The 27,107-nt window shown below is 38.0% G+C and overlaps 1 protein-coding gene across 2 annotated transcripts in view; it reads left to right on the top strand.

Annotated features, from left to right (window-relative positions):
* Window positions 1-646: 646 nt before the first annotated feature.
* rxfp2a (relaxin family peptide receptor 2a) overlaps window positions 647-27,107 on the top strand; it is a 53,945-nt gene continuing 27,484 nt past the window's right edge. Inside the window, exons 1-7 of one of the 2 annotated variants that reach the window (XM_052116056.1) lie at window positions 647-1,009; window positions 13,118-13,264; window positions 13,854-13,931; window positions 14,584-14,689; window positions 16,400-16,471; window positions 22,774-22,845; window positions 24,118-24,189. In XM_052116056.1, coding sequence (XP_051972016.1) covers window positions 922-1,009; window positions 13,118-13,264; window positions 13,854-13,931; window positions 14,584-14,689; window positions 16,400-16,471; window positions 22,774-22,845; window positions 24,118-24,189 — 635 coding nt within the window. In that variant the 5' untranslated portion in view covers window positions 647-921. The remainder of the gene's footprint in view (window positions 1,010-13,117; window positions 13,265-13,853; window positions 13,932-14,583; window positions 14,690-16,399; window positions 16,472-22,773; window positions 22,846-24,117; window positions 24,190-27,107) is intronic. The other variant, XM_052116057.1, reaches the window with a different exon arrangement.

Here is a 27,107-nt window from a genome sequence, read left to right on the forward strand (position 1 = left end):
TATTGGCCAAATTCCTGCCTGTCAATCTCTCGGCGAACGCGCGAAGCGCTGTTGTTTTCGGCATCAAACAGATCAGATGCTTGCCAAAGCAGCAAATGACAGCTGGGTGGAAACAATACCGCAACGAAAGCGCAAATTTACAGAAAATTTGCACAAAAAATTCCCATGCTTTCGTCCAGGTCGAGATCCGTGGGAAGCAGAATGTATGACATGTAAATCTGGCACTTATAGGCCTATGTCAGTTGCTAATAAAGGTGCAAGTAATTTAGAAGCACACATTAGCATAAGGGTCAGCAAAAGGTGAAAGTCCATCAGGTAAATGAAGGGACTACTTTTTGCGACCAGGTAAAATTGTTTTTACATTGCTTCTTTTCCCGTGGCCATTCAAAATAATAGTAGGCTAATAGTAAATGTACACTCGTGGCATCAAATATTTAATTTTAGTAGGCTACGTGGACATTCAAAAGAATGTTGGAAATTTATATATATTTATTTTATGCTAATAGTGTGTATTTTTCACTGTATTAAAGTTTGCATTCATAGTAACACTGTTTTGAATGATAGGTTCCACCCCACCCCATAGGCTACTATTGCTCTCAGCATTGTGGCGAAGGAGTTGCTATAATGACAACGACCTCTAGCATTAATACGTAGGTGTTTAAAATACCCAAAACACGCGTCAATGACGAAATTCACAATGAATTATATCGGGCTCCGCTCTACCAGAACAGGGACGGAACGTAAGAGTTCAACACGCCTCTCAGCCCGCACCAAGTCCCGAAAACGGAGCAGGTGATCAAAAGGTAGCAAGTTGGACCGATCGCTCGCGCGATGCTCATACGTTCATCTGATTTGGAAATAGGCTGTTTTTGGTCGGTCATGCATGCTTTGGGAGGACTGCTGTGAGGGACAGGCTTGATCATGAAAGCCATCAAATGTACTTCGAACACTCTCCTGGAATTAACCATCCTTATTCTTCTCATTCAGTACTCCAGGATGGAAACCGCAGGTAAAACACTTCATTTACGGTTCAGTTAGCTTACATTTATACGTATTCATTTAGCAGACGCTTTTCAGAACAATACAAGCGAAAATAATTAATCCTAGGAATTTCACAACACTAAATTTCCATGGAATACAACATTTATTTTTAGTGGCAAATTGTGTTTTTTTTTTTCTTTCATTTCTCCTCAACAGTTTTCTCAATTTTCTATCAACTTTAATGTAACTCCCTCATACGTCTAACACAATAACCTATAATATAGGCTACTTGACATTATGTATGCATGCACTCAATGGCTGTGTGATTTGATTTATTAAATATATAGCCTATATATATATATATATATATATATATATATATATATATATATATATATATATATATATATATATATATTGGCTGTATATATATATATATATATATATATATATATATATATATACAGCCAATATATATATATATATATATATATATATATATATATATATATATATATATATATATATATATATATATATATTGGCTGTGTGATTGGGTTTATAATATATAGGCCTATATATATATATATATATATATATATATTTTTTTTTTAATTGAACAAATCCACTAAGATGGAATTCGCATCTCGACATAGCCTACGTGTGATTCAGATCTATTTATACATTAAAAAACAAAAAAGATTTATTAGCCTCTCATGCTGTTTACCTATGTTCTAGACAAAACATTTAACTATTGTGTCTTCGCTACGCATATTGCTCTGAGAATAAAACTCTCGTTTCAGACCTCTGAGGAACTTTTGGCCCTTCTTGCAGTACATTGTGTTCTTTGGCATTACACTATTTTACTTGTTTAGGCTCTGTGAGACTTAAATGAACTTTTATCAGAAAACAAAAAACTAAACTTAATGTGACTTCTTGGTGTCACGGTATGGTGGTTCTGTTTTCTGTTATCTCCCCACTTCTGGGCAACAATTTAAAGCATCTGATTTATCACAGTAATGGGACAAATGGTGGACAGATTCACTCAGGTGGCTTCATTCTGAACAAAGCCAAAATTAAAATGCGTCCCAGCCAGTGCGCACTGCGGTTTTTGGCACAGGTTGTCAGTCAGAGGCTACATATTTTGAATAAGAAATAACCTTGCTTAGCATTTAAATACAGACTTCATGAAGGATAAACAGTGAACATGTATGCAACATTTAAAACATTCAATGCCATTATTTTCCACTTAGAAAGTTTTGTATTAATTACATTAGTTCACTATATTTTTATTTATTTAGGGTGAATTAGGGTAATCTAGGACATCTTTGCACTTTTGACTGTGATTTAATTGTGATTTCGATTGTCACCCCAACATTTAAATGAGACTTTATTGCCAACCTAGCTAAAATATGGTAATACAACATAAACTTGAATTTGATGGATTTTTATTGCTCTGATTTTGCTCATTAATATCTCAGAAGACCTAATGGAGCTCTCAGTTATGTTGAAGTTTAAACTTATAATGTAAGAATAAAGCTGTTATTTAAACAAAGAAGTTTCGACAAATCCGATTATTTATCTGGACTTTAATAGAGCCATACCCCTCATTCAAATAAGTAGGGCTACTTAAGCTACATGCTGTCAGAAAGAGGTGAAATATGGTGGTGCAGGCAAACAATACAGGGGATCTGAGAGTCACAGAGGAATCTTATTACTGAGGCTTTATTCAGAGATAGAGAGAGAGAGAGAGAAGAAAAAAAACGTGAAAAAAGCCCAACATGCAGAAACTCATTTTTTTTACTCTTCAATCTAAAAAAAAGAAAAAGAAAAATGAATATTAGGTTTTGCACAAATACAAATCTAGTTTCTTAAATGTTCTTTGCAGCATCCAGGTTCTTATTAAGAGCCAGTTATGCTGTTACTGACTTTGGTGTATGGTTCATGTGGTTCTTAAAATGTAGGCCTAATTAAAATGTTATTCATGTTACATTATAATTTCTTCTGATCACCATATTTCTTTCCTTACTTAGAGTGAGAAATGATCTGACCTGCAGCAGGTTGACTACTAATGAAGCCTTGCAAGAACACTCTTTAATCAGATGTTCATTTGTTGCATATCAACCTTCAGTTATGACTTTAATGTTGTGTTCCCACTGGCTCCTACTCTTTTACACTCCTAGTTATAGGTAGACTATACATTGCCATGAGGCAAGTTTGTACATTCCATTGATTTTTTTAGGTGTTCAGGTAAGGACTTAGACTCTTATGGAACCATAAACAGATTGACAGTGTTGGGTGGCCCTGATGTGTATTGGGATTATGTGAGACAGGTGTGACGGCCATTAATTTCACTGTGACAAGCCTTAACAAATGAACACCAGCCAGGCTCTTTTCCTACGTTTGCGCTGTCATGGTGTGACAGATCAGCATTATCACAGTTTTATACATAACATTTTCACATACTGTTGCATTCGGTATTGTCGATTCGCTATTACCTATACCTACGCTTTCTTTGAGTGTTTATACAGTATTGCTTTAAATCAATTTCTCTATGGAAATAATGAATGAGGTTTTACCTACAGAACCCTTCTGCTGCACTCAATGAAGGCTGAGGAGAGTATATAAAGATAATCCTCAAGTTGAAGGTGGACAGAAAACCTTGTTCCCATAACTGTTTGGCCAGTATCTCATCACATAAGTGTGTTAGTTGCCTGGCAACATCACCATAAAAAGCCGATTGCCACTGTCGTGTTCAGTCCTATAAGCCTCTTTCCAGATGTTCGTGGCATTTTTTTTACTCATCAGTCTGCTCTGCATTGTCATTTAATATAATTGGCCTGTTAATCTGTGTCATATTGTCATAAAGTATATGCACTCTTCTCCGTTTGTGGAATGTCTAGCTCCTCATCCTTTCTTTAGAGTAGATTCCCATTCTTTGGTGTTCTTTGATTTGTTTCTGCTGCATCATCTTTTGTTCCAGTGCCCTGATAGCACTCATACAGTCCGAGAGCACTAGTCAAAACGCTTTTATTATTCCAACTCAACTCAATTCAACTCACTTTTATTGTCACTATGCCATTACACAAGTGAAATGATGTGTGAAAAGCTTATGTGTGTGGTCCAGACATTGCAGCCATACATAAATAAATAAGCGTAAGTACACTCAACAGAAGAACAATGTTCAGAATAACAATGTACAGAATAACAATGCAACAATGTATAGAATAACAGAATGACAATTAGCAATATACAGAATAACAATACACAGATGTTTACACAGTTTGCTTGTAACACAATACACATTACACAATATACAAACTGAACAGTTAGAGGCAAATGCACTGAATTGAATTAAGCACAGTATACATATTTACATAATATGCTACTGTACTTTACTAAAACTTTTTTTATTACAAATTATATTATCAGCATAAGCAGTTTTAGAGAAAGGTTTAATTAAAAAAGAAACATGAGTTTTAGAATTTCCTAGAATTTTGTATGCACCCCTTTTATTTTAATTACAGCAAACACTCGAGCTGGCATGGTCTCTACAAGTTTGTGCAAAACCTGATGTGCCAGGTTATCCGAGCTTGATTTGATAATATTCCAAGATAATTTTGTGTGCTTCCTTAGAAGCAATGGAATCTGTTCTAAAAGGGGGTTATCAGGATCAACCCACAAATGTGTTTACATTAAAGCTAAATATCTTTATTATTCCTTCTTTATTTTATGTCAGAGCATTTCTTTTTGTTGTACGTTTTTAAATAAGGTGAGTCTCTAGTTCAAATCCAGGGTGTGCTGAGTGACTCCAGTCAGGTCTCCTAAGCAACCAATTGGCCCGGTTGCTAGGGTGGTTAGAGTCATATTGGGCTAACCTCCTCGTGGTCGCTGTAATGTGGCTCTCGATCTCAGTAGGGCATGTGATGAGTTGTGCGTGGATGCCGCTGTGAATAGCATGAAGCCTCCACATGCAGTAGGTCTCCATGGTAACATGCTCAACAAGCCACGTGATAAGATGCGCAGATTGACTGTCTCAGATGTGGAGGCAACTGAGATTCATCCTCCGCCACCCGGATTAAGGCGAGTCACTACGCCACCTTGAGGACTTAGAGTCATTGGGAATCAGGCATGCCAAAATTGAGGAGAAAAGGGGAGAAAATCCCCCTCCAAAAAAAGACTCATACTCAACTAATTTGCTTTTAGCAGATGTCTATGACATTTATGATTTAAACTGTATGTGAATCTGTATTTTTAAGATGTTTATCATATGTTTTTACACAGTATACTTGGATGTTTTTCAGATGATGTGCTCTTTTGTAGATGTCTCAGTGACACATGCCTTTGACTTGTTTGTCGTATCTCAACCCATTTACTTGTCTCATAAAGTAGGTTTATTGTTTTTTGTAATTTATCATTGGGCGGGTTTATGACATCATTTCCAGTTCTTCAAAGAAGAATTAGTTTGTCTGAATGCATAATGCAAATATAATGTAAACAGGAATTTGGCTAACTATAGAGGAGTGTTTCTTTGGTGGGTCATGACCCAAAAATGGGTCAGAGGTTTGTTCTGATTGGGCCTTGGAATAACATTTAAAAAACAGCACTAAATGCAAATCATAAAATGCAACTAACCATTTAATCAGGTAGTTGAAGTAGCACAAAAAAGGCTTATTGACAGGGAAAGAGAAAATGCTTCAGTCTATGTCAAGATAGTCATTTTGCATATAGTTGAGCTAGATCATGGTAATATTTGCAATATATTTCAAATTTCAAGTTTAATTTTAAAAGCCATAAATAACTTACCACACATGTTGCGAAAAAAGAAAAAAGAAGAAGAAAAAAAGATCACAATTTAAAGAACTAACTTTTTGGATTTAAGTTTAAATGGGAAGCATACACATACATTTTCTGCTCTTCAATCCCTTTTCAACACTTCTATGGGAGTTTTCAGCAGAAAAGTGTGTTGAGTAGTATGCATTCAGTTCCTTCTTAACCACAAATATCATTCACTCTCCTGGGAGACTAAAAATGTGCATCTGGGTTTTACAGTTCAAATAAATAGATTTCCAGACTGACAATGTTTGCTTTTCCATGTTGCTTAAAGGCTCCTGTAATAAAGGTCTATGCCACAAAATAAGAGTTCCAGCAGATGAAATGTGTTGGAAACAAGTAGAGATCCTCTGTGGCTCTTTTGGAATTCTCTACTGATTTTAACATTACTTTCCCTGGCCTTGGTTAAGGCCCAGTGTAACGAGGAGGAGGGTGTGGCACTAGGGTGCACGGCCAGCGCTGAATCAGCTGATCAGTGGTAGAGTGAGATAAATTGGGGTCAGAGACACCAGTTTGAGAGAGAGAGAGACGCATTGCGTCTCTTGTTTATGCATGCGTTTGTTTGTTTATGTTTGTTTTATGTTGAGTTTTGCGTTAAGCTTTATGTTGACTATTCAGCCGGTTCCCGCCTCCTCTTTGTCCATCTTTTACTGTTACATTGGTGCCGAGACCCGGGAAGGAGGAGGGAGTCGCGGAGTCCTTACCCCTGCCATCCGCCAGAGGAGCAGCCGCAGCCGTCTGCCTTGTGATGGAGGGGTCGCTGCCAGCCAACGGGAACAGCCAACGGAGCTGCTGTTCGCCGAGAGCAGGGGGAACCGCTGCCGTCCGCCGAGATGGGGAGGAGCAAGCTGTCATCCACCAGAGGGAGGAGGAGTGGTTGAGGACCGGACAACAGCGTGTCCGGGGACCGGCGAGCAAATTTCTCTCTCTCTCTCTCTCTCTCTCTCTCTCTCTCTCTGTCTCCCGTTCACACTTTCCCTCTCTCCACATCTCCACTCATCTCTCCCCCAGGTTTCCAGGAGGTGGGGTGGACCACCGGCTGACAGAATGACAGCATCTTCCCTCCAGAGCCTGAATCAGGCATGTGACGTGGGCGTGACCGGGCCGTGAGGGTGCACAGCTGGCGCTTTGCTTATGTTTGTTTTATGTTGAGTTTTACATTAAAATGTAAACCATACCGAGGCAGTGTTCGTGGATGGTTCGTATTCTCATTGTGAGGACATGACCATGGCAACGTTGGGGTCTCATCTTTCTTTCTTTCGGGGGGAAAGCCACTTCAGCCTCCCCTGTGCTGCGCCTTCTACCCATGGGTACGAGTCCGGCCCGGCTGGCGTTGGATGCGATTTGGGGAGTTCAATGGGTGCGTTCTCGCTGAGTAAATCTGAGTGGACCTCCCAGCACGCTTTTTTGTCCCTGTTGAGTTCCGAGATGAGACCAGCTCACCTCATGGCCAGCTTAATGTATTTTTTGGGGCTCGCGAGGAGGATGAGTTTCCACTCGCTGCATCGAGTACTCGACTGGGCTGCCACCTAAGCAAGCGTGCACAGTCGGTGCTGAACTGCCTGAAGTCAATCAGGTGTAGGACAGCGGATCCACTGAAACACCCTCCACCTTGAAAGGTATATGTGGCCGCCATAGCGACCCACCACGACGCGGTGGATGGTAATTCCCTAGGGAAGCATGATAATCAGGTTCTTCAGAGGCACCCGGAGGCTGAATCCTCCTAGGCCATGCCTATTCCCCTCATGGGATCTCTCCATGGTCCTCCTGGTTCTTCGGAGAGCCCCATTTGAGCTGCTACAGTCAGTCGAGCTGAAAGCCCTCTCCTTAAAGACGACCCTCCTGATTGCGCTCACCTCCATCAAGAGGGTTTGGGACCTGCAAGCATTCTCTGTCAGCGACACGTTCCTGGAGTTCGGTCAGGCAGATTCTCATGTGATCCTGAGACCCCGGCTGGGCTATGTGGCCGAGGTTCCCTCGAACCCCCTTCAGGGATCAGGTAGTGAACCTGCAAGCGCTGCCCCAGGAGGAGGCAAACCTATCCCTGTCATTGCTGTCCTGTGTAAGCTTTGCGCATCTACTTGGATCACACACAGAGCTTTAGACGCTCTGAGCAGCTCTTTGTCTGCTTTGTCGGACAGCGGAAAGGGAACGCTGTCTCCAAACAGAGGCTTGCCCACTGGATCATGGATGCCATCATTTTGGCATACCAGGCCCAGGCTGTGTGGCATCCTCATGGGCACTGGCCAATGGCACCTCGCTAGCAGGCATCTGCAGAGCAGTGTGCTGGGTAGCACCCAATACCTTTATGAGATTTTACAATCTCCGGGTTTCATTCCGTGTTTTGTCAGGTACTAACAGGTAAGTCCAGCTGGCTGGGGTGTATCGCTTGCGTATTGTGCCTTTCCCCTCCGTGATGCGTAGATGTGAACCCTGGATGACCTTCCTCCCTAGCCCTATGGCTTGAATTTGGCGGAGGACCCACAATGGGGTCTAATATGCCCTGTACTGGGATAGGTGCTACACAGGTTCGGTTTCTCCGGTAACCCCCTGTGATGTATTTTCCACGTTACAGTCTCCCTGTAGGCAGACCTGCATCTCCCTTGGGCAGAGCTCTCTCTGCCCCTGGTCGCTGTGTATGTAGAGCTCCTCCATGTGCGGCTGGTGAGCCCATGCGTCATATTGCCACATGTTCCTCCCCTTCGGGCAGGATATGGCCTCTACGTGGTCTTTCCCCCCTGAAAGAATAGGATAGGAAAACCTTCCCCAATATGTATAATAGTGTTAGATGGCCTCCAGCCAAATCTAATACTCTGTGGAGAGAAAACATAGAGAAAAGCTCCCATGCTCCCATGCTAGTTATGTCGCTACGGTTTTTTGGGTCACTACATCAACACAACATCTCGTTCCCTCCATCAGGGAATGGAGGTTACGACAGTAACCGAGACATTTTCTCTGTCAGCCATAGGTTGCTATGTCTGGAAAGTATCATTGTGTTTTTTGAAGTTGTGAATTTTGAAAATGTCAAATTACAGGGATTGAATTATAAAGATTAAGGGATTAAATTAGGGGATTAACTGTAGAGATAAAGTGAGTAATATTCGGCTGGTCATACGATCTCAACATTGCGGTACTCATGTCATAAAATTATGTTAGTTCATATTTGTTTACTTTTGGATTTATTTTTGAATGTTTACAAATACAATGACTACATTTTGAGTAGTACGTTCCACACCAGTGACAGCTGTTCCATTAAGACTGCAGCCAGACAGTAAAAGCATTTTTGATTGCAACATGTCAGAACAGGAAGCTTTGTGTTCTTTCTCTTGGTTAACTAATCTGGCATTTGGCCACTTCATCAACTTTGGCTGTTAAATAGCTGTTTTTCATGTTGTGCACTGCATGCCGTACGTGTGCCCATTAACCAACAAATTGTTTTTCTGCTTTAAAAAGCTTGTTCTTGACCCAAATCTTTAATGAATTTGCTGCAATTATCCTGTTTAGTAGTGGTGTCTGTAATGAGATAATTTGTTTGTTTGCGCAAGTTGCTTTGAGCCCATATTAGCACAAACATTGATTTCAGATATGTATATAGATATGTAATCTCTGCTGAAAATGGGCATTAAATAGCTAAAGAGATGTCACAGATTCAAGTTTGGCTTATCACAGTTAAGAAACCATCCACTGTCCACTGAGAAACAAATTGGAATACTGGCACAGCTCGGATATTTTGATGCTAAGAGAAAGGTGTCTTTGACACGTTCCAAGTGAATTATATACAAAAAAAATTTGACAGAATAGTGCTGTGTCTTTTTTTTTTTTGTTCTTGCAAGCTTGCAAAACGTTTTTTAGAAGTAACATATCTGGAGGAAGTTTAAAAAAAAAAAAAAAAAAAAAGAAAGAAAGAAAAGAAGCAATCAAAAACTAAACTAAAAACAAAGTGAAGTAAAACTAAAACTTGCTTTTAAAACACATCGTGTTTAGGACTGGATGTGGCTTCTCCCTTCCTCGTTTTCCCAGTATATTGTTACTAAAAATACTGCTTCATGTATTCCTGTGTTCCAAGTGTTCCTGACTTGAGGGTGTATGAAGGAGACTTGTTTATATGTTTATGCTTGAAGGTGATTTCTTTATTGACTTTTTTTAGGATATCTGAACTCTACACTACACACAAAGAGGCTTAATATGGCCGGACTGGAACAGTAGACGTCTGGCTGACGTAAAGAGCCCTATTACTTACGAAGTTTATTTAATAATCAATGTGCCTCAATACACATTAGAGTACACAACTGTGGTGTTTGCTGTAGTAATTCATCTTTTCATATATGAAATTTCAGCAATATCACAAGCAAGAGTTCTGTTGCCACTGTAGGCTACGGCTTTGTACCAACGGTTTATCACTGCCATGCTGATATTCAGTACAACAGCATGATTGCAAATTATATATTGCTTTTAACATACGAGATATAAAAGACAAGGCAGAGTGATACAAACAATAATACATCTAATTACTTTTATTTGAAATACCAGCACTTTTTAACTCCTTCTGTCCAATTAAATTAATGTTCTGTAATGCATAATGTCTCCCATAAAAACGTTTGGTATGGAATAGACCATGAGATATTTTAGTGGTATCTCATACACAAAAGCTGGCATTTACTGTTGCCAGAGCTACCAGCTAATAGTACTGGTTGATATATAAACCAATAAAGCAAATACATTTCCTCTAAGCTGCATACATGCTGACATCTTTTGTCAATTCAGCACATAGTTTAAACCGTATCATTCACTTACTTCCAAATTATAGACTTATACAGTGAGGAAAATAAGTATTTGAACACCCTGCTATTTTGCAAGTTCTCCCACTTAGAAATCATGGAGGGGTCTGAAATTGTCATCGTAGGTGCATGTCCACTGTGAGAGACATAATCTAAAAAAAAAATCCAGAAATCACAATGTATGATTTTTTAACTATTTATTTGTATGATACAGCTGCAAATAAGTATTTGAACACCTGAGAAAATCAATGTTAATATTTGGTACAGTAGCCTTTGTTTGCAATTACAGAGGTCAAACGTTTCCTGTAGTTTTTCACCAGGTTTGCACACACTGCAGGAGGGATTTTGGCCCACTCCTCCACACAGATCTTCTCTAGATCAGTCAGGTTTCTGGGCTGTCGCTGAGAAACACGGAGTTTGAGCTCCCTCCAAAGATTCTCTATTGGGTTTAGGTCTCGAGACTGGCTAGGCCACGCCAGAACCTTGATATGCTTCTTACAGAGCCACTCCTTGGTTATCCTGGCTGTGTGCTTCGGTCTTTGTCATGTTGGAAGACCCACCCTCGACCCATCTTCAATGCTCTAACTGAGGGAAGGAGGTTGTTCCCCAAAATCTCGCAATACATAGCCCCGGTCATCCTCTCCTTAATACAGTGCAGTCGCCCTGTCCCATGTGCAGAAAAACACCCCCAAAGCATGATGCTACCACCCCCATGCTTCACAGTAGGGATGGTGTTCTTGGGATGGTACTCATCATTCTTCTTCCTCCAAACACGGTTAGTGGAATTATGACCAAAAAGTTCTATTTTGGTCTCATCTGACCACATGACTTTCTCCCATGTCTCCTCTGGATCATCCAAATGGTCATTGGCAAACTTAAGACGGGCCTTGACATGTGCTGGTTTAAGCAGGGGAACCTTCTGTGCCATGCATGATTTCAAACCATGACGTCTTAGTGTATTACCAACAGTAACCTTGGAAACGGTGGTCCCAGCTCTTTTCAGGTCATTGACCAGCTCCTCCCGTGTAGTTCTGGGCTGATTTCTCACCTTTCTTAGGATCATTGAGACCCCACGAGGTGAGATCTTGCATGGAGCCCCAGTCCGAGGGAGATTGACAGTCATGTTTAGCTTCTTCCATTTTCTAATGATTGCTCCAACAGTGGACCTTTTTTCACCAAGCTGCTTGGCAATTTCCCCGTAGCCCTTTCCAGCCTTGTGGAGGTGTACAATTTTGTCTCTAGTGTCTTTGGACAGCTCTTTGGTCTTGGCCATGTTAGTAGTTGGATTCTTACTGATTGTATGGGGTGGACAGGTGTCTTTATGCACCTAACGACCTCAAATAGGTGCATCTAATTTAGGATAATAAATGGAGTGGAGGTGGACATTTTAAAGGCAGACTAACAGGTCTTTGAGGGTCAGAATTCTAGCTGATAGACAGGTGTTCAAATACTTATTTGCAGCTGTATCATACAAATAAATAGTTAAAAAAATCATACATTGTGATTTCTGGATTTTTTTTTTTAGATTATGTCTCTCACAGTGGACATGCACCTACGATGACAATTTCAGACCCCTCCATTATTTCTAAGTGGGAGAACTTGCAAAATAGCAGGGTGTTCAAATACTTATTTTCCTCACTGTATATGGCATATAGACAATGTGACAAATAGCCCTAGACAGAACAACATATTTCTTCTATACGAGGCTGTCAGAAGCAAGGCCATGTTTCACTGTGATAAAGCTGTGCATTTGGAGAGCCACCCATGGCCACAATTGATCACAAATCCACTTTGTGATCAGTATTAGTGAGGGCATATAAGAAAAGAACACAATCATGGGTATTTATTATGCAAATTAAGCTTTTAGGCAGTTATATTTTATTGCAAAATAAAGTGGTTCATTTGTGTTGAATATTTTAGGAGGTTCTCAGGTGGAATGCATCTATTTTTTAATTCAGATGAAAAACAGAAAGATTACGCCCAGTAGGGAGCCACGTCTTCATCTAAGTCATATTTTCCAAGAGTAAAATATAGCGAATGTTGGCAATCTCTGTAAGCGAGCTCATCTTATTGTGCCATTGCTTTGTTTGCTGCAGCAAATTTTGACTGCCATGTTCTGGCTGGTTTAAATCCTTTGGTTTGCATTGGATTGGGCTCTCCATCTTGATGCTGCTAGATTCCATTAATTCTACAATCTCCCGATGCAAGCACAAAGCACGGCAATCATTTAAACAGCATTTTACATTATCCTTTCTGAACTGGGATCTGTCTGTCTGTCTGTCTGTCTGTCTGTCTGTCTGTCTGTCTGTCTGTCTATCTATCTATCTATCTATCTATCTATCTATCTATCCAACTGTCTTTACCGTAGTCAAAATGCACAAAACTGAAATTGTCATCCCTTAATAACATAACAATGTTGGAAATTCCAAAGATAAACTGACAACTGAATTTGAAACTTCTGCTTATTTAACTGATGTCTTTCCCTTCTTTTCTTCCTTCCTCTGCCCTCGTCTCATCGCCGGCAGCAGCATCCATGATAACTAGCAGGGTGGTAACAGAAGGCTGCCCCCTTGGCCAGTTCCCTTGTGCAAACATTAGTGTGTGTTTGCCCCAGGTCCTCCAGTGTAACGGCCACAAAGACTGCAAAAACGGAGCGGATGAGGAGCATTGTGGTAAGGCCATTCATCTCTCTTAGTTTTTTCACGATGCTGATAACTGGAGGCAGATAACTTATTTCTGATATCTTGTCTAAATATGCCAAATCGTTGTCATATTCGTTTTGACTTCTCTGACAGCTCTGCACACTTGATCTTAGGCTTAATCAATAATTTAAATTAAAAGGTTACGTAATGATTAGATAGATCTTGATTATGTATTCCCATACCAAATCAGTGTGGAACATCTGCACTTGTTACATTAATTACCATTCATGAATTCAGCCTCCTTCATGTAGTAATATCAAACTCTGCATCTGCATTTTGCACTAAAAGCAATTCTCAATATATAAACCATTTTAAACCATTCTAAATAGTCAGAAGATGTACGGTTCAGAACGACTTTATTGTCAACACTGAATCCACTTTGGAACACATTAACAACTGATGTTTATTCAACATTGATGTCGTCACTTTTTTGTGGAGTGAGGAATTTGAATGCCCTTCCTTCTTAGTTTGTAAAGACCATCTATATTTTTGCATTTCATTTATGTTTATGTTATTAGAGTGACTCTCTCATACAAAGACTTGATTTCACTTTCCGCAGGGGACAACAGTGGATGGGCGGATATCTTTGATCGCACTATTAAAAAGGCAGAGCCGCAGGATCTTCCTAATGATTGCTGTATGTGTCCTGGTCTTTTTCTACTACCTTTTGGAAGAGATAATACATAGATTAGCATAAACAATGTTATCTTTGGACTGGACAATAATGGAATTAAACTTGCACAAACAGCTGTAAGTGCTAGACTAGTATTTTTCCACATATATACATTAAATATATAATAGTATATTTAAATATACTGTAATTTTTTCTTCTATTGAAAATGTATATTATGAATTTACAGGATTGGCTATCTGTAATCGACTGGCCATTTTCAAGCCAGTGCTTAGAAGATCTCTATGAGTTCCCTTTCAGTGAGGATTATTATGGTTTATGCCCACCAAAATGTGTTTGTGCGGTGAATTATTTTGCTGCCAAGAGCATGAAATCATTCAGTAGACGTTTAGAAAAAAATATTGTAAACTTGCTATTCAGCCTCTGTCATGGTTATAATTTAGCATATTGTTGTTGGGCCTATGCAGCTAATGATAATATTAATATAGTTTGACATACAGTTCACTTTTTTGTTAACTGTTGTACAATAAAATGTTGGGACTGTCACTTGATGTCTAATATAAAATCTGAGTCCTGAAGCGAAGCCAGCTGAGAACCACTGCCTTGAAATATTGAACGTTTAGTATAATCCAAGACTGTGTTTGTTGTTCATGTATAGTTTTACAGCTGTACCCGGAGAACTGTGTCTGCATGAAGACTGAAGTGGAATGTGTGGACGTGAACCTGCATTTCGTTCCTCTCCTCTCCTCCAATGTGACTTGGTTGTAAGTACATGGAGCTGAGAGCCATCTACAGAGCTTTACTCCTCTGCTACCACAGGAGGTTATTAATCTGTCTGGAGAAGGAGTATAAATTTGACAACAGTGAGACATAAAGCTTAAAAAGGTTCTTTGCACTGAACAAGTACCAGAAGAAAGAATACCAATGCACAATGCTTGAGACGGGGATTTTTTTGTTTGTTTGTTTCATTGGTTACATATGGTTTGGTTCTTCCAGATGAGTTATAACTTTGCTTTTGATTTATTGTTTGCTGCACATTGAAGCTGATGAGCTTCACAATCTGAATGGGGTGTTTGAGATTGATATGCAATATTTTACAGAAAAATATTTTATGGAAATATAATGATTTTGTTAGAATGAGAATTCTCGAGATCATTTTTTGGGATTCTGGGGATATTAAGAAATTTTGGATAATTGATATCAGTGGTTACTTAAAGGTGTATCCAGGAATATCACATTGTCTTATTCTTTTGGAATGACAATGATCCTTCAAGGGATAAAAAAAAAAAGAAATTGTATATGTTTTTCTTTCATAGAACACGAAAGAAGAAGGACTCCAGGAAGGACATAAAGTAACATAAAAGTAGTCAGTACGACCTGTGTGCGGTATTCGTGTGCTAAGTCTTCTGAAGCCATGCAATTTGAATGTGCATAAGCTTGAATTAAATTTGAGGATTTTCAGCAAATAATGATTTAAGGATGATGTGGGATTTTATCTCAGCTTAATGTGCAGAGACAAATAATAATAAGACATTCATAGATTGATTTCCCTAAAAAGTGTACAGTAAATACTGTGGCTCTGTTGTTTTAGTATGCCGACCAACACGTCATAGCAAAATTGGCTTAACCAATGTTGTGCGGTAGGGGTGGGACTATCTGTTTTCTGACCAATGGAAGATGGGGGAGTGATTGGAAAAACAGTTTGCATTGCTGTTTTTCTGCCACTGGTGCAAAAATGGTGCACCTCATCTTAAAACATTGGTCTGTTCCTCACACGAAGCTATCATATGACTTTAGAGGACTTTTGAGTTTTATAGATACATTTATGGTGCTTTTTGTCTTTGTTGAAGCTTGATGTGTGAAACACCATTCACTTCTTGTTGTATGTGAAGGAGCAGCCTTCAAGTTCTGCTAAATATCTTGTTTTGTATTCTGTTGTTGCAAAATATTTTTTGGAAGAGAGAGAGAGTGAGTAATGATGATTGAGTTATTATTTTTTATTTATTTTTTTTCTCCCCTTTTCTCTCAATATGGAATGCCCAATTCCCACATAGTAGGCCCTCGTGGTGGCGTGGTTACTCACTTCAATCCAGTTGGTGGAGGACAAGTCTCAGTTGCCTCTGCTTCTGAGACAGTCAATCCACACATCTTATCACGTGGCTCATTGTGCATGACACCACGGAGACTCACAGCATGTGGAGGCTCATGCTACTCACAACGCACAACTTACATGCACCCCATTGAAAGCGAGAACCAATAATCGCGACCACGAGGAGGTTACGCCATGTGACTTTACCCTCCCTATCAACCTGGCTGGAGTCACTCAGCACACCCTGGATTTGAACTGGCGAATCCAGGGGTGGTAGTAGGCGTCAATACTCGCTGAGCTACCCAGGCCCCCGAGTTAATATTTTTGGGTGAACTTGCACAGTAATTGCTCTGATATTAATGTAGTGATGTTTATATTTCTACAGGTCCCTGAAGAACAATAAGATCAGGAAGTTGGATGATTACATCTTCTCTAAATATACACAACTGCAGAGATTGTGAGTATCAGTCAATCAAATGTGAAAGTCCACCAACATAAATTGATCAATTTTAATCAAAACAGTCGTATAATCAGTTCAAAACCAGTTCAAATTATACCGTTTTTTTTCTCTCTCTCTCTTAACTGAAAAAAGAAAATGGTAACACTTCACAATAAGGTGCAATTTTAACTTTAGTTTATGCATTTGGTATCATTGAGAACTGTAAAAATGTTCAATGCTTTTTCATTTTAATGAACAATTCTACAGTTATCTAAAACATTTATAAAATGTGCACTAATGAAATGCTCAATAAACCCACACTGTAAAATTACCATGTGATGTCTACTTAAAAAAATAGGTAACAATATTATATCATCATATTTTTTAAGCCTTGTTAAGTGAAATCTCTAACACACTCTCACAGTGAAATTGTAAGGATTCATATGACTAAATGTGGCTAATTCGTATGATATCATATGACTACACTCATATGAATTCGTTCTTTCACTACAGCCAATGACATCGCTGGACATCGTTTCCATCTAATACGCAACAATTACTTGCTTCTGTCACACACAACAGCTTCCTATCATGTCTACACACTCTACTGATTTTGGGGAAGGGAATAATATGCATGTCCTTAACACCAAGGCGCGAAACTCACGCTTACTTCCGTATTAGACATCCGGGCATTTGCACGTGATGAACTCGTACAAATTCATACGAATGAACTCCTACGAAATCATGCGAAATAGTCAACTTTTAAAATATGTACGAATTTTCTTGAGACTGAGTTGGAAATCTCCATAATCAAATCATGCCAACTAGCCAAATGAGTTAATCTGTCACATAAAATACATTTAACAAATAATAATACAAATATATAGAGATTATACCTAATCTCTTGGCTGAAAGAAATAATACATATTTTTACACTACCGTTCAAAATATTAGGGTCACACTTATTTTGTATTTTATTTTAATAGTTAAGTCATCACAACTATGGAATAATAGAAATGGAAATATGGGAATTATGTTGTGATTAAAAAAAATCCAAAATAAATCAAAACTATGTGATATTTTAGCATCGTCAATGTGGCCACCCTTTGCGTACAATTTGCAGAAATGTACTCTTGACATTTTCTCAAGCAATTTCTTTTGGTATCACTCTTGATGCTTTTTAACAGAGTTTCCATCTATATGTTGGGCACTTAGTGGCTGCTTTTCTTAATTATTCTGTCCAAGTCATACATTTCAAAAACATTGTTTTGTAATTAAATAAATTAATATGTTAGCACAATTATATTTTTGTCTGTAAAACTAATTAAAAACATTTAAGCATATGCCTTCAGATCAAAATATTTTTAAGATCATGAGAAACATTTCAGTCAAGTGACCCCAAACTTTTGAAAGGTAGCGTATATTTTTGGGATCTTTTGTTTGAAAAGATTTTTTCCCTGGATCTCAAGTACTCCCTCATGCTTTTATAAAGAGTTTAGCTTCAAACACAAATTCACGCTCCTTTGTGTGAGTATGTGTGTGTGTGTGTGTGTGTGTGTGACTTTGTCTGGAACATCTGTTTTTTTGTTTTTGATTCCCACATACTGGAAAACTATCATTCATCGCATATAGAACAGATTATATACTGTATATATAGGCCATAACATCTTAGTGTTTGTGAAATAATAAACAGCTGAAAAAACTTATTTAGCAGAGTTTAAACTGGGTACAGCTCAAACTTGATACTCTGTCATAAAGTTCCCAGTTTTTTTATACGCACAATATTTTTGAGTGATGATCGGAAAACTTCCATTGACATGTTGTATTTAGGATAAAGTATCCCTAGAGTTGCAGATGAAAACTAAATAAGGGAGAGCTAGTACTGTTGGGACTGTCTGTGGAATGTCTGTGTGGATTACGGCCGATATACTGAGTTGGGCTAAACTGAATGGCAGTTGTCCTGTCTGTTTAGCTCTGACAGCAGTTCAGACGTATTGATCTTAACGTCCCTAAATCTCTATCGGCATCAGTGGATGAAACCTTGCGGAAGAACATTGTTTTTTTGTTTGTTGTTGTTGTTATTGTTTTACGCCAGTTGTCTTTTAGCACTTCTCTTCTGTGCTGATGTATCTTTGTTAATCAACTTAATCAACTTAATCAATGTTATTAAACATGAAAATAATATGCAGAATTATGCAATGTCCCAATTACAATAATAAACAGTTTTCCTAACCGTTTCTTTGACAGTTCCATTCATTACAGCATGATAAGTAATACATGCTTCAACCACCATACCAGAAAAGACATATACGTAAGCATTATAGAAAGTAATAGTTATTAAATGATGAAAAAAAGAAAGTAAAAGATATTGCAGAGCTTAAATAAATTTGTAACCTCTCAGAGGTATCAGCTCACTCTTTTTTTAGTTACAAACGCACTGTTCTACACAGCATGTCCAGGAATGCTTTTGTTCTTCCCTAAATTCTGATTCGTGCCATTGTGTGTGCTGTTAGTTGAAGACAATGTTTTTTTTTTCTTTCAAAATGTGCAAACATTTTGCAAACAGCAGTGCATGTTGACAATAAAATAAACTCCCATTTAAATAACATGTGCTAATAAAAATACATAATATATAATTTGTAGTAAATAATAAATAAATAAAAATGTGTTATATTATATATAAGTTATATTATATAAAAAACACAAAATGTAACACATATAATCTCCTTGCTGAAGTACAATTTCAACTATTATTTTAAACCAGATTTATTTAATTAATAAACATGCTTAACTTTAGTATAAAATGAGTCTAATTAAATCCAAAACTAATTAATTTTTAAAGTCCATAGTTATTTTTTTTTAAAGTTTATTATTTTTTAATAAATTCATAATGTGTACATCATTTACAAATAATGCAATACAGTTTAATGGAAATTTCTCTTACAGTTCAAATGCATACATATTTTTTTTATGTCAAGTGTTTTATACTAAGTGTCACATATATAAGTGTTAGCTGATAATGCAGGTTAGAGCTTTTGAGCTTTGCGTTTCTTAACAGGTCAGCATGTCCCTCATGTGTAGTACCCCTCGATAGAATGATTTTGATTGCATTTAGCTTGAAGGTTTTTTTTAAGCTGTTCTGAGCCTTAAATTCCCAGCTCACATTATCATCATCTGCCAAATTACTTGTTATTTGAAGAGATTCCATTCTATTAATTATACTGTTATTGTTGTTACTTGTTATCAATATAGATTTGATTATATTTGAAAATGCCCTTTCAAACCTAACTATTGAATGTAAAATACATTCTATTTACTGGAAATTAACACAGCATTTTTAGTATATTGGTAGGCCTAAAATACTTTTGGAATGTTCGTCACTGTGAAATGCTAAACTCCATCTAAAACTTCTGTAAACAGCATTTTGCCCATTCTTTAAAATAAAATTTAAATAATAATGCATGCAGTGCATATTTATTGAGAGACTTCATGGAAAATATGTACTTTTAAAAATTATTTTAAATGAACTATTGAAAGAAAATGTGATTAAAATGATGAAAAACCTTAAAGGGATATTTCACCCAAAAATGAAAATTCTCTCATTTACTCGCTCTCAAGCCATCCCTGATGTGTATGACTTCCTTTCTTTTGCAGAACATAAACTAATATTTTAAGAAGATTATCTCTGTTATATCTGTTGGTCCATACAATGCAAGTTAATGGTGGCCAGAACTTTGAAGCTGCAAAAAGCACATAAAGGCAGCAAAAAAAAAAAAAAAAAAAAAGGAAAAAAAATCTCTGTTTGATTTCAGCAGAAGAAAGAAAGTCATTCACAACTGGGATGTCATGAGGGTGAGTAAATGATGAGAGAATTTTCATTTTTGGGTGAATAATCCCTTTAAGACAAATGGTGGTACAGGACTTAATATAAACAATTGTACATTTTAACCTAAAATCTTGATATTGATAAAAAAAACATTATGTGATACCGACCCAAAAGCACTCTATGCTATGTGATATACAGAGCCACCAGTCTTCTCCATATTTCAGTTAGATCATAAGACTCAAAATTCAAAAGTAACATAGCTTGAAATAAATTCCTCCAGATGTCTTGAGAATTTCATTACACAATTTAGAGCTGTCTCAGACCTGTATTAAGTTTTAACTTAATTGTACACATTTCTTTGGTATGAGTAAAACTCTGGCAGCAGTGGGAATTGAATGAATTGTCCAATTATCTCTCTCATTCAGTGTCAGTGTATTCCAAAGACTCTCACAAAAAGAACTCAATGCACAACATCTGTTCACCTTAATTTTTTATACTATTTAGTATTTCATAAAATTTGTTTTAAATCATTTTATGTCCCTGAGTTCCACAATTTGGTGTTTAAATGCTAAATGTTCGCTGTCAGGTCCAATATAGTTTGGACTGCCACTGTTTTCTTCGAGAATATCTTTGCAAATCCAGCATTTCATCCTGACAGATTCACAAAATAACAGTAAAATGTGTTGTATCAGCATTCCTCATTTGTAAATTGCTTTGGATAAAATAATCTGCTAAATTAATAAACTTATATGTTAACATGTCTGTTGTGGTCGGATTGAAATGATCAGGGAAATTGTTAAAAATAAACTTCAGGCACTCATTCTTCAAAAGGCTACTCTGATCGTTAGTAAAAAAAGACTGGAATAATAATAATAATGTCCTCTTCTTCTGATATTTAAAAATATTATTATTGAGCAGACCAAATTACTGAATGCGATCTAAGTCCTTGTGGTGGCTAATGCTTGTGAGTTGCCTCCGTGTCTGAGACAGTCAATCCACGCATCTTATCCGTGGCTTGTTGAGCGTGTTACCACGGAGACCTATTCTCTTAAGCGCCCCACTGAGAACGAGGAGTTAACCCAACGTGACTCTACCCACCCTATCATCCGGGCCAATTGGTTGCTTGGGAAGCCTGACTGGAGTCACACAGCACGCCCTGGATTCAAATTTGCGACTGCAGGTGTGTCAGCATCTTTACTTGCTGAGCAACCCAGGCCCCCCTTAAATATGTAGAATGTTTTTTTTTGACTTAAAGTGTTTTACACTTCTTTCAATATTGACTTTCACTTGGACTCAGACATTTGTGGAAATTGGGCCTCTTTTTCAGTTGACATTCAAGGGGTCAAAAAAACTGAAATCATTCTTTATTTACAAAGTACATTAACAAATAACATGCAGGTGGTTATGGCATGACACATGCTTTTCTGGTTTTGCTCCTCGATTATCACAATTTTGTCCAGTTGATTTAGTAAAAAGATAAACAATAAAAGTCAACATTTCTTTCTTTCTTTCTTTCTTTCTTTCTTTCTTTCTTTCTTTCTTTCTTTCTTTCTTTCTTTCTTTCTTTCTTTCTTTCTTTCACACATGGTTATATAACATTATTATAACATTATTGTTCTAATGCTTTATGATCTTGTTTAACATTAAGAATTCATGGAATAAAGAGCCTGATAAAGGGAATATCTGCTAAATGTATACTTCACACAAATATTTAAATTCTGTCATCATTTATTCATCATTTATTCAAATCATTTACTCACCCTCATGTTTTTCCAAACCTGTACAATCTTTTTCTTCTTCAGTGGAACAAAAAGGAATTTTTGTAATGTTTTGGCTTTGTTAGGCTCTATGTTTCTTAATGCACTTGAGTAAATGCCTTGTTGTTTAAAAATTAAAGAAGTAACTTTTATATTAAAATACATTTGTACTGCTAAAAACCAATTCATTTGTTTGACTAATTAATCTTTTGAGAACATGACCATGAAGACATTTGCCCCCAAATTTGCATTCATTAAAATATTCAGTGGAGGTGTTGTGTGTGTGTGTGTGTGTGTGTGTGTGTGTGTGTGTGTGTGTGTGGCTTTTCCCCTGTTTTACTTTCTTTAAAGAATTTAAATGAAAATGGTTTCATTAACTGAAACTAAAAATTAAAACTAGCATAATTGAATAAAACTGGACTTTAATTGTAGTTTTTGACATACTGAATAATATTAAATTGCGATAACAATAGACAGCCCTTAAATATTTTTAATAATATATGATATCTGTTATTGTATTAACTATGGGTACATTCAAAATTAAATAAAATTATTAATTAATTAATTAATTAATTAATTATTAAAAACAATAATTAACCTGCATTCACCCAAAAACACCCACTAGAAACTCCTGTGCAGTTCCAGACAAAAAGGCTTTGATTTTTTTAATATTGCCCCTAGCAATGACCAAGAAAGATACCTGTGCATTTATTCATTCATACTTTCTTTTGAAACAGGTTTCTTCAGAACAATACCATTCAGACGGTCTCAACCCGTGCCTTCAGTGGACTATTCAGGCTAGGAAGACTGTAAGTCCTTTTATTCCTCATCTTTTTTACTTTAGATCAACAATGGTTTTAAAGGGATAGTTCACTTCAAATGAAAATTAAATCATCATTCTGAATGTTACCCTTAGTCACCATTCATTTTCATTGCATTTTCTTTTTCCATTCTGTGAAAGTAAATGGAGGCTGAGGCTGTCATTCTGCCTTAGAACTACTTTTGTGTTCCACGGGAGAAAGAAAGTCATATGGGGTTGGAACAACATGGGGGTGAGTAAATGATGACAGATTCTTAGGTGAACTATCCCTTTAAATTGATAAAAGAGAAATAGTGATTCTATTGTGGTATTATTGTATATTGGTCTAATGTGACAGTCAATGCATTTTTTATTGCGTACATTTATTAGCATCTGCTCCAACATATAAGGTCAGTTAGAGAGGGTCATGAGCAATGTGTCAGATGTCTCCATCTGTCTTCATAAGGGAGAGTAGGTTCAGTGTAAGATGGAATATTGAACACAGAGCCGTGCAACAGCATCCATGCATGAGTCGGCAGTGTGTGTTCAATGACTCTTCTGTAATTTAGGTGTAGAGTACAGCGGCTTCTTTGGGCAGTATCTTTCCGTACATGAGGCTGAAGAGCAGGCTATTTTTTAAGCCATTTTGAAATAACTTACTTCTGAAAAAACAACCTTACATGGTTTGCTTGCCAGCTTGTCTCCCAACCTGGTCAGGCTGGTCTGTTTGCTGATTTTAGAAGTTTTAGTTTAGTTTTTTTTTAGCATAGGTTTGGCTGGCTGACCAGCTAAATCAGCTGAGAACCAGCTTGGCCTGGCTGGGAGACCAGCTAGAATATCTTTAGACCAGCAAAATATCATAGGCGGATTTAAGCTGTTTTCTGTACTGCATTTTTTTCTTTACTTTCTTTACTCTGAGACCTCTTTTGTCACAAAACTAGCAAGATCAAGGAGGACAAGTCTGTAATCCAGGCAAAATGAGAGGAAGTCTAGAAGGGCTGGATGATGATTGGAAGTTATTAATTTTTCTATAACACTTGTGTAGGAATTAGAGTCTTTCATGGTTTCATTTCTGTACCGTTCAATGTTTATTTGATTTTAAAAGCATTTCAGCAGAAACCGCATGAGTTCTGCCGAAATGAGCTCAGCTGTGCTCATATTCATTCAATCTATTATTTTTGTGACTGTAAATCGATCCTTTAGACAACTTTATGCATAGCCTTGACAGCAGACTTAGCAGTTTAACATTGTCAAGTCTAATAAAAGGTCTTTTTCTGTGCAGGTTTCTTAGCAAAAACTACATAACCTATTTAGGACCCGGTGTATTTAGAGATCTTCATGAATTACAGTGGCTGTAAGTATGCAGCACAACACATTCAGTGAATTAGAAAGGGGAAATTAGGTAATATACTGGATGCAGACCAGACCAGATGTTTGTCCAAAAATAAAAATTCTGTCAAAATTGACTTACCTTCATGTCATTCTAGACCCGTATAACTTTCTTTCCTCTGTGGAACACAAAAGGAGTTCAGTTCTGGAAAAAGTACATAAACGCACCATAATAGTCGCATAAAAGTAGTCAAAAGTACTAAACATATGAAGCCATAGGATTGCATTATCCACTGATTGTTTTTATAATTATATAGTCATTATTTGCTGAGAAAGTTACCTCCTGTCATGGCTCTCAAATCTTATCCGTGCACGTGCGTATTCACATGTGGTGCCACACGACACATCTATGTTTGACATGTTGCAAGTTTCATCACTGAATTAAAATGTGACAAATTAAAATATTTTAATTTGAATGCAAGAATAATTTACATTTTAATGTGACAACAGAAGGTAACATTTTCAGTGAACAATGACTTAAATTTCAGTGTTCCTCAAACCAAGCTATATAGCTTCAAAAGACCTGGAATATGAGACATATTAGGGTGCTTTTATGTTGTTTCGTTTTCATTTTTGGAGCTTGACACATCAGTCAACATTTACTTTAATTGGTAACACTTTTCAATAATGGTCTAATGTTAATGCATTAGGGATCACGGACAAACAATTAGTAATATATTTTTTACAGCATTTATTAATGTTTGTTCATGTTAATTAATACAAAATGAATCGTTCTTTGTTCATTCGTGTTGACAGTTCATAGTGCATTAACTAATGTAAACAAACACTTTTGATTTTAAAAATGTATTGGTTATGTGTTGAAATTAACTTTAACATTAACCAAGATTAATAAATGCTTTAAATGTATTGTTCATTGTAAATTCATGTTAACTAATTTTATTAACTAAAGTTAACAAATCAGACTTTATTGTAAAGTCTTACCCTTTAATTGTGTGGAAAGGAGCAGGTCGTAAATTGTGCTCAACATCTCCTTTTGTGTTCCACAGAAGAAAGTCACATGGGTTTGGAATTAGATGAGGGAGAGAATGAAATCTTACTTTTAAAGATCAAATTAGAAATGATCTTTGATCTGCCATCTGCGTTCAGGACTTCAAAGAAGCTTCTGTTCCAAGAAGAAAATGCTCAGATGCTCAATTGAAATTGGCATAAACATCCTGAAAGATGTGGTCTGTGTATAACTCTCATTCAGTCAAATTTGGCTCTGAAAAGTGCTGAAATATGTATTAGAGAAGACATGGTTTTGTAAAAAGAGGCTATGAATTACTTGGGGGGGGTCTTTTCTCTGCCAGCACACACGCAGATTGGGCAGCTCCAGGGAGTACCAAGAACAAGCATCGTCACAAGATGTGCCAGGACATTTGATTCAAGGGATTTTTTTTCCTTTATACTCTATCACTGAGTGTATCTTGTAAAAGGAACCAGTCAAGCTGAAATCCGACATTCCAACCACCAGTGTTCAAATTATGTCAGAGTTCCCGGGGGCTTCATGCCTCCTCATTTTTCAGACATTAAATGAATATTCCGGGTTCAATTCGTAAAATGTTCAAGTCGGGCATATGAGATATCGTTTGAAAGCTTAGAATCTGAACTTCATAGAAAGCCACCACTTCTGCATTTATGTTACATAAAATAACAAAATAAGGCCTGAAAACATCTGTGTCACAAATAAGTGCCACCTAATGGTAACATGGTAGAAATATTATTATGAAAATATAAGTCTTTCAAAGAGCACTTAAATAGACAAATCCATCCATCCATCCATCCATCTTCAGCCGCTTATCTGAAGTTGGGTCGCGGGGGCAGCAGCTCCAGCAGGGGGCCCCAAACGCCCCCATCCCGAGCAACCTTAACCAGCTCTGACTGGGGGACCCTGAGGCGTTCCCAGGCCAGTGTGGAGATGTAATCTCTCCACCTAGTCTCGCCTCCTCCCAGCTGTATGTGCCTGAAACACCTCCCTAGGTAGGCGCCCAGGGGGCATCCTTACCAGATGCCCAAACCACCTCAACTGGCTCCTTTCGACGCAAAGGAGCAGCAGCTCTACTCCGAGCTCCTCACAGATGACTGAGCTCCTCACCCTATCTCTAAAGGAGAAGCATGCCATTCCCTAAACGCATTCCCCATCAATCTGATCCCCCATCAGCCTCTGGCTCTGCCTCTAGCATAAAGGGCTTCAAAGTGTTCCTTCCACCCCCCAATAACCTCCTTGGTTGAGGTCAACAGCGTCCCATCTTTGCTGTATACAGCTTGGATGGTTCCCCGTTTCCCCCTCCTAAGGTGACAGACGGTTTTCCAGAAGCACTTTGGTGCGGACCGAAAGTCCTTCTCCATGGTTTCTCTGAACTTTTCCCACACTCACTGCTTTGCCTCCCTCACGGCAGAGGCCGCAGCCCTTCGGGCCTGTCGGTACCTTGCAACTGCCTCCGGAGACCTCCGGGACAGCAAATCCCAGAAGGCCTCTTTCTTCAGTCGGACAGCTTCCCTGACCACCAGTGTCCACCACGGTGTTCGAGGGTTACCGCCCCTTGCGGCACCTAAAACCTTGAGGCCGCAGCTCTCCACCGCGGCTTCGGCAGTGGAAGCTTTGAACATCGCCCACTCTGGTTCAATGTCCCCAACCTCCGCAGGGATGCCTGAAAAGCTCCGCCGGAGGTGTGATTTGAAGATCTCGTGGACAGGGGCCTCCTCCAAACATTCCCAGTTCACCCGCACTACTTGCTTGGGCTTCCCAGGTCTGTCCAGAGTCTTTCCCCACCCCCTGACCCAACTGAGTGATCGATTGACAGCTCCGCTCCTCTCTTCACCCGAGTGTCAAAAACAAATGGCCTCAGATCCGATGACACGATTACAAAATCGATCATCGAC

This window comes from Xyrauchen texanus, chromosome 43 (assembly GCF_025860055.1).
Source record: "Xyrauchen texanus isolate HMW12.3.18 chromosome 43, RBS_HiC_50CHRs, whole genome shotgun sequence".
Lineage (NCBI taxonomy): Eukaryota > Metazoa > Chordata > Actinopteri > Cypriniformes > Catostomidae > Xyrauchen > Xyrauchen texanus.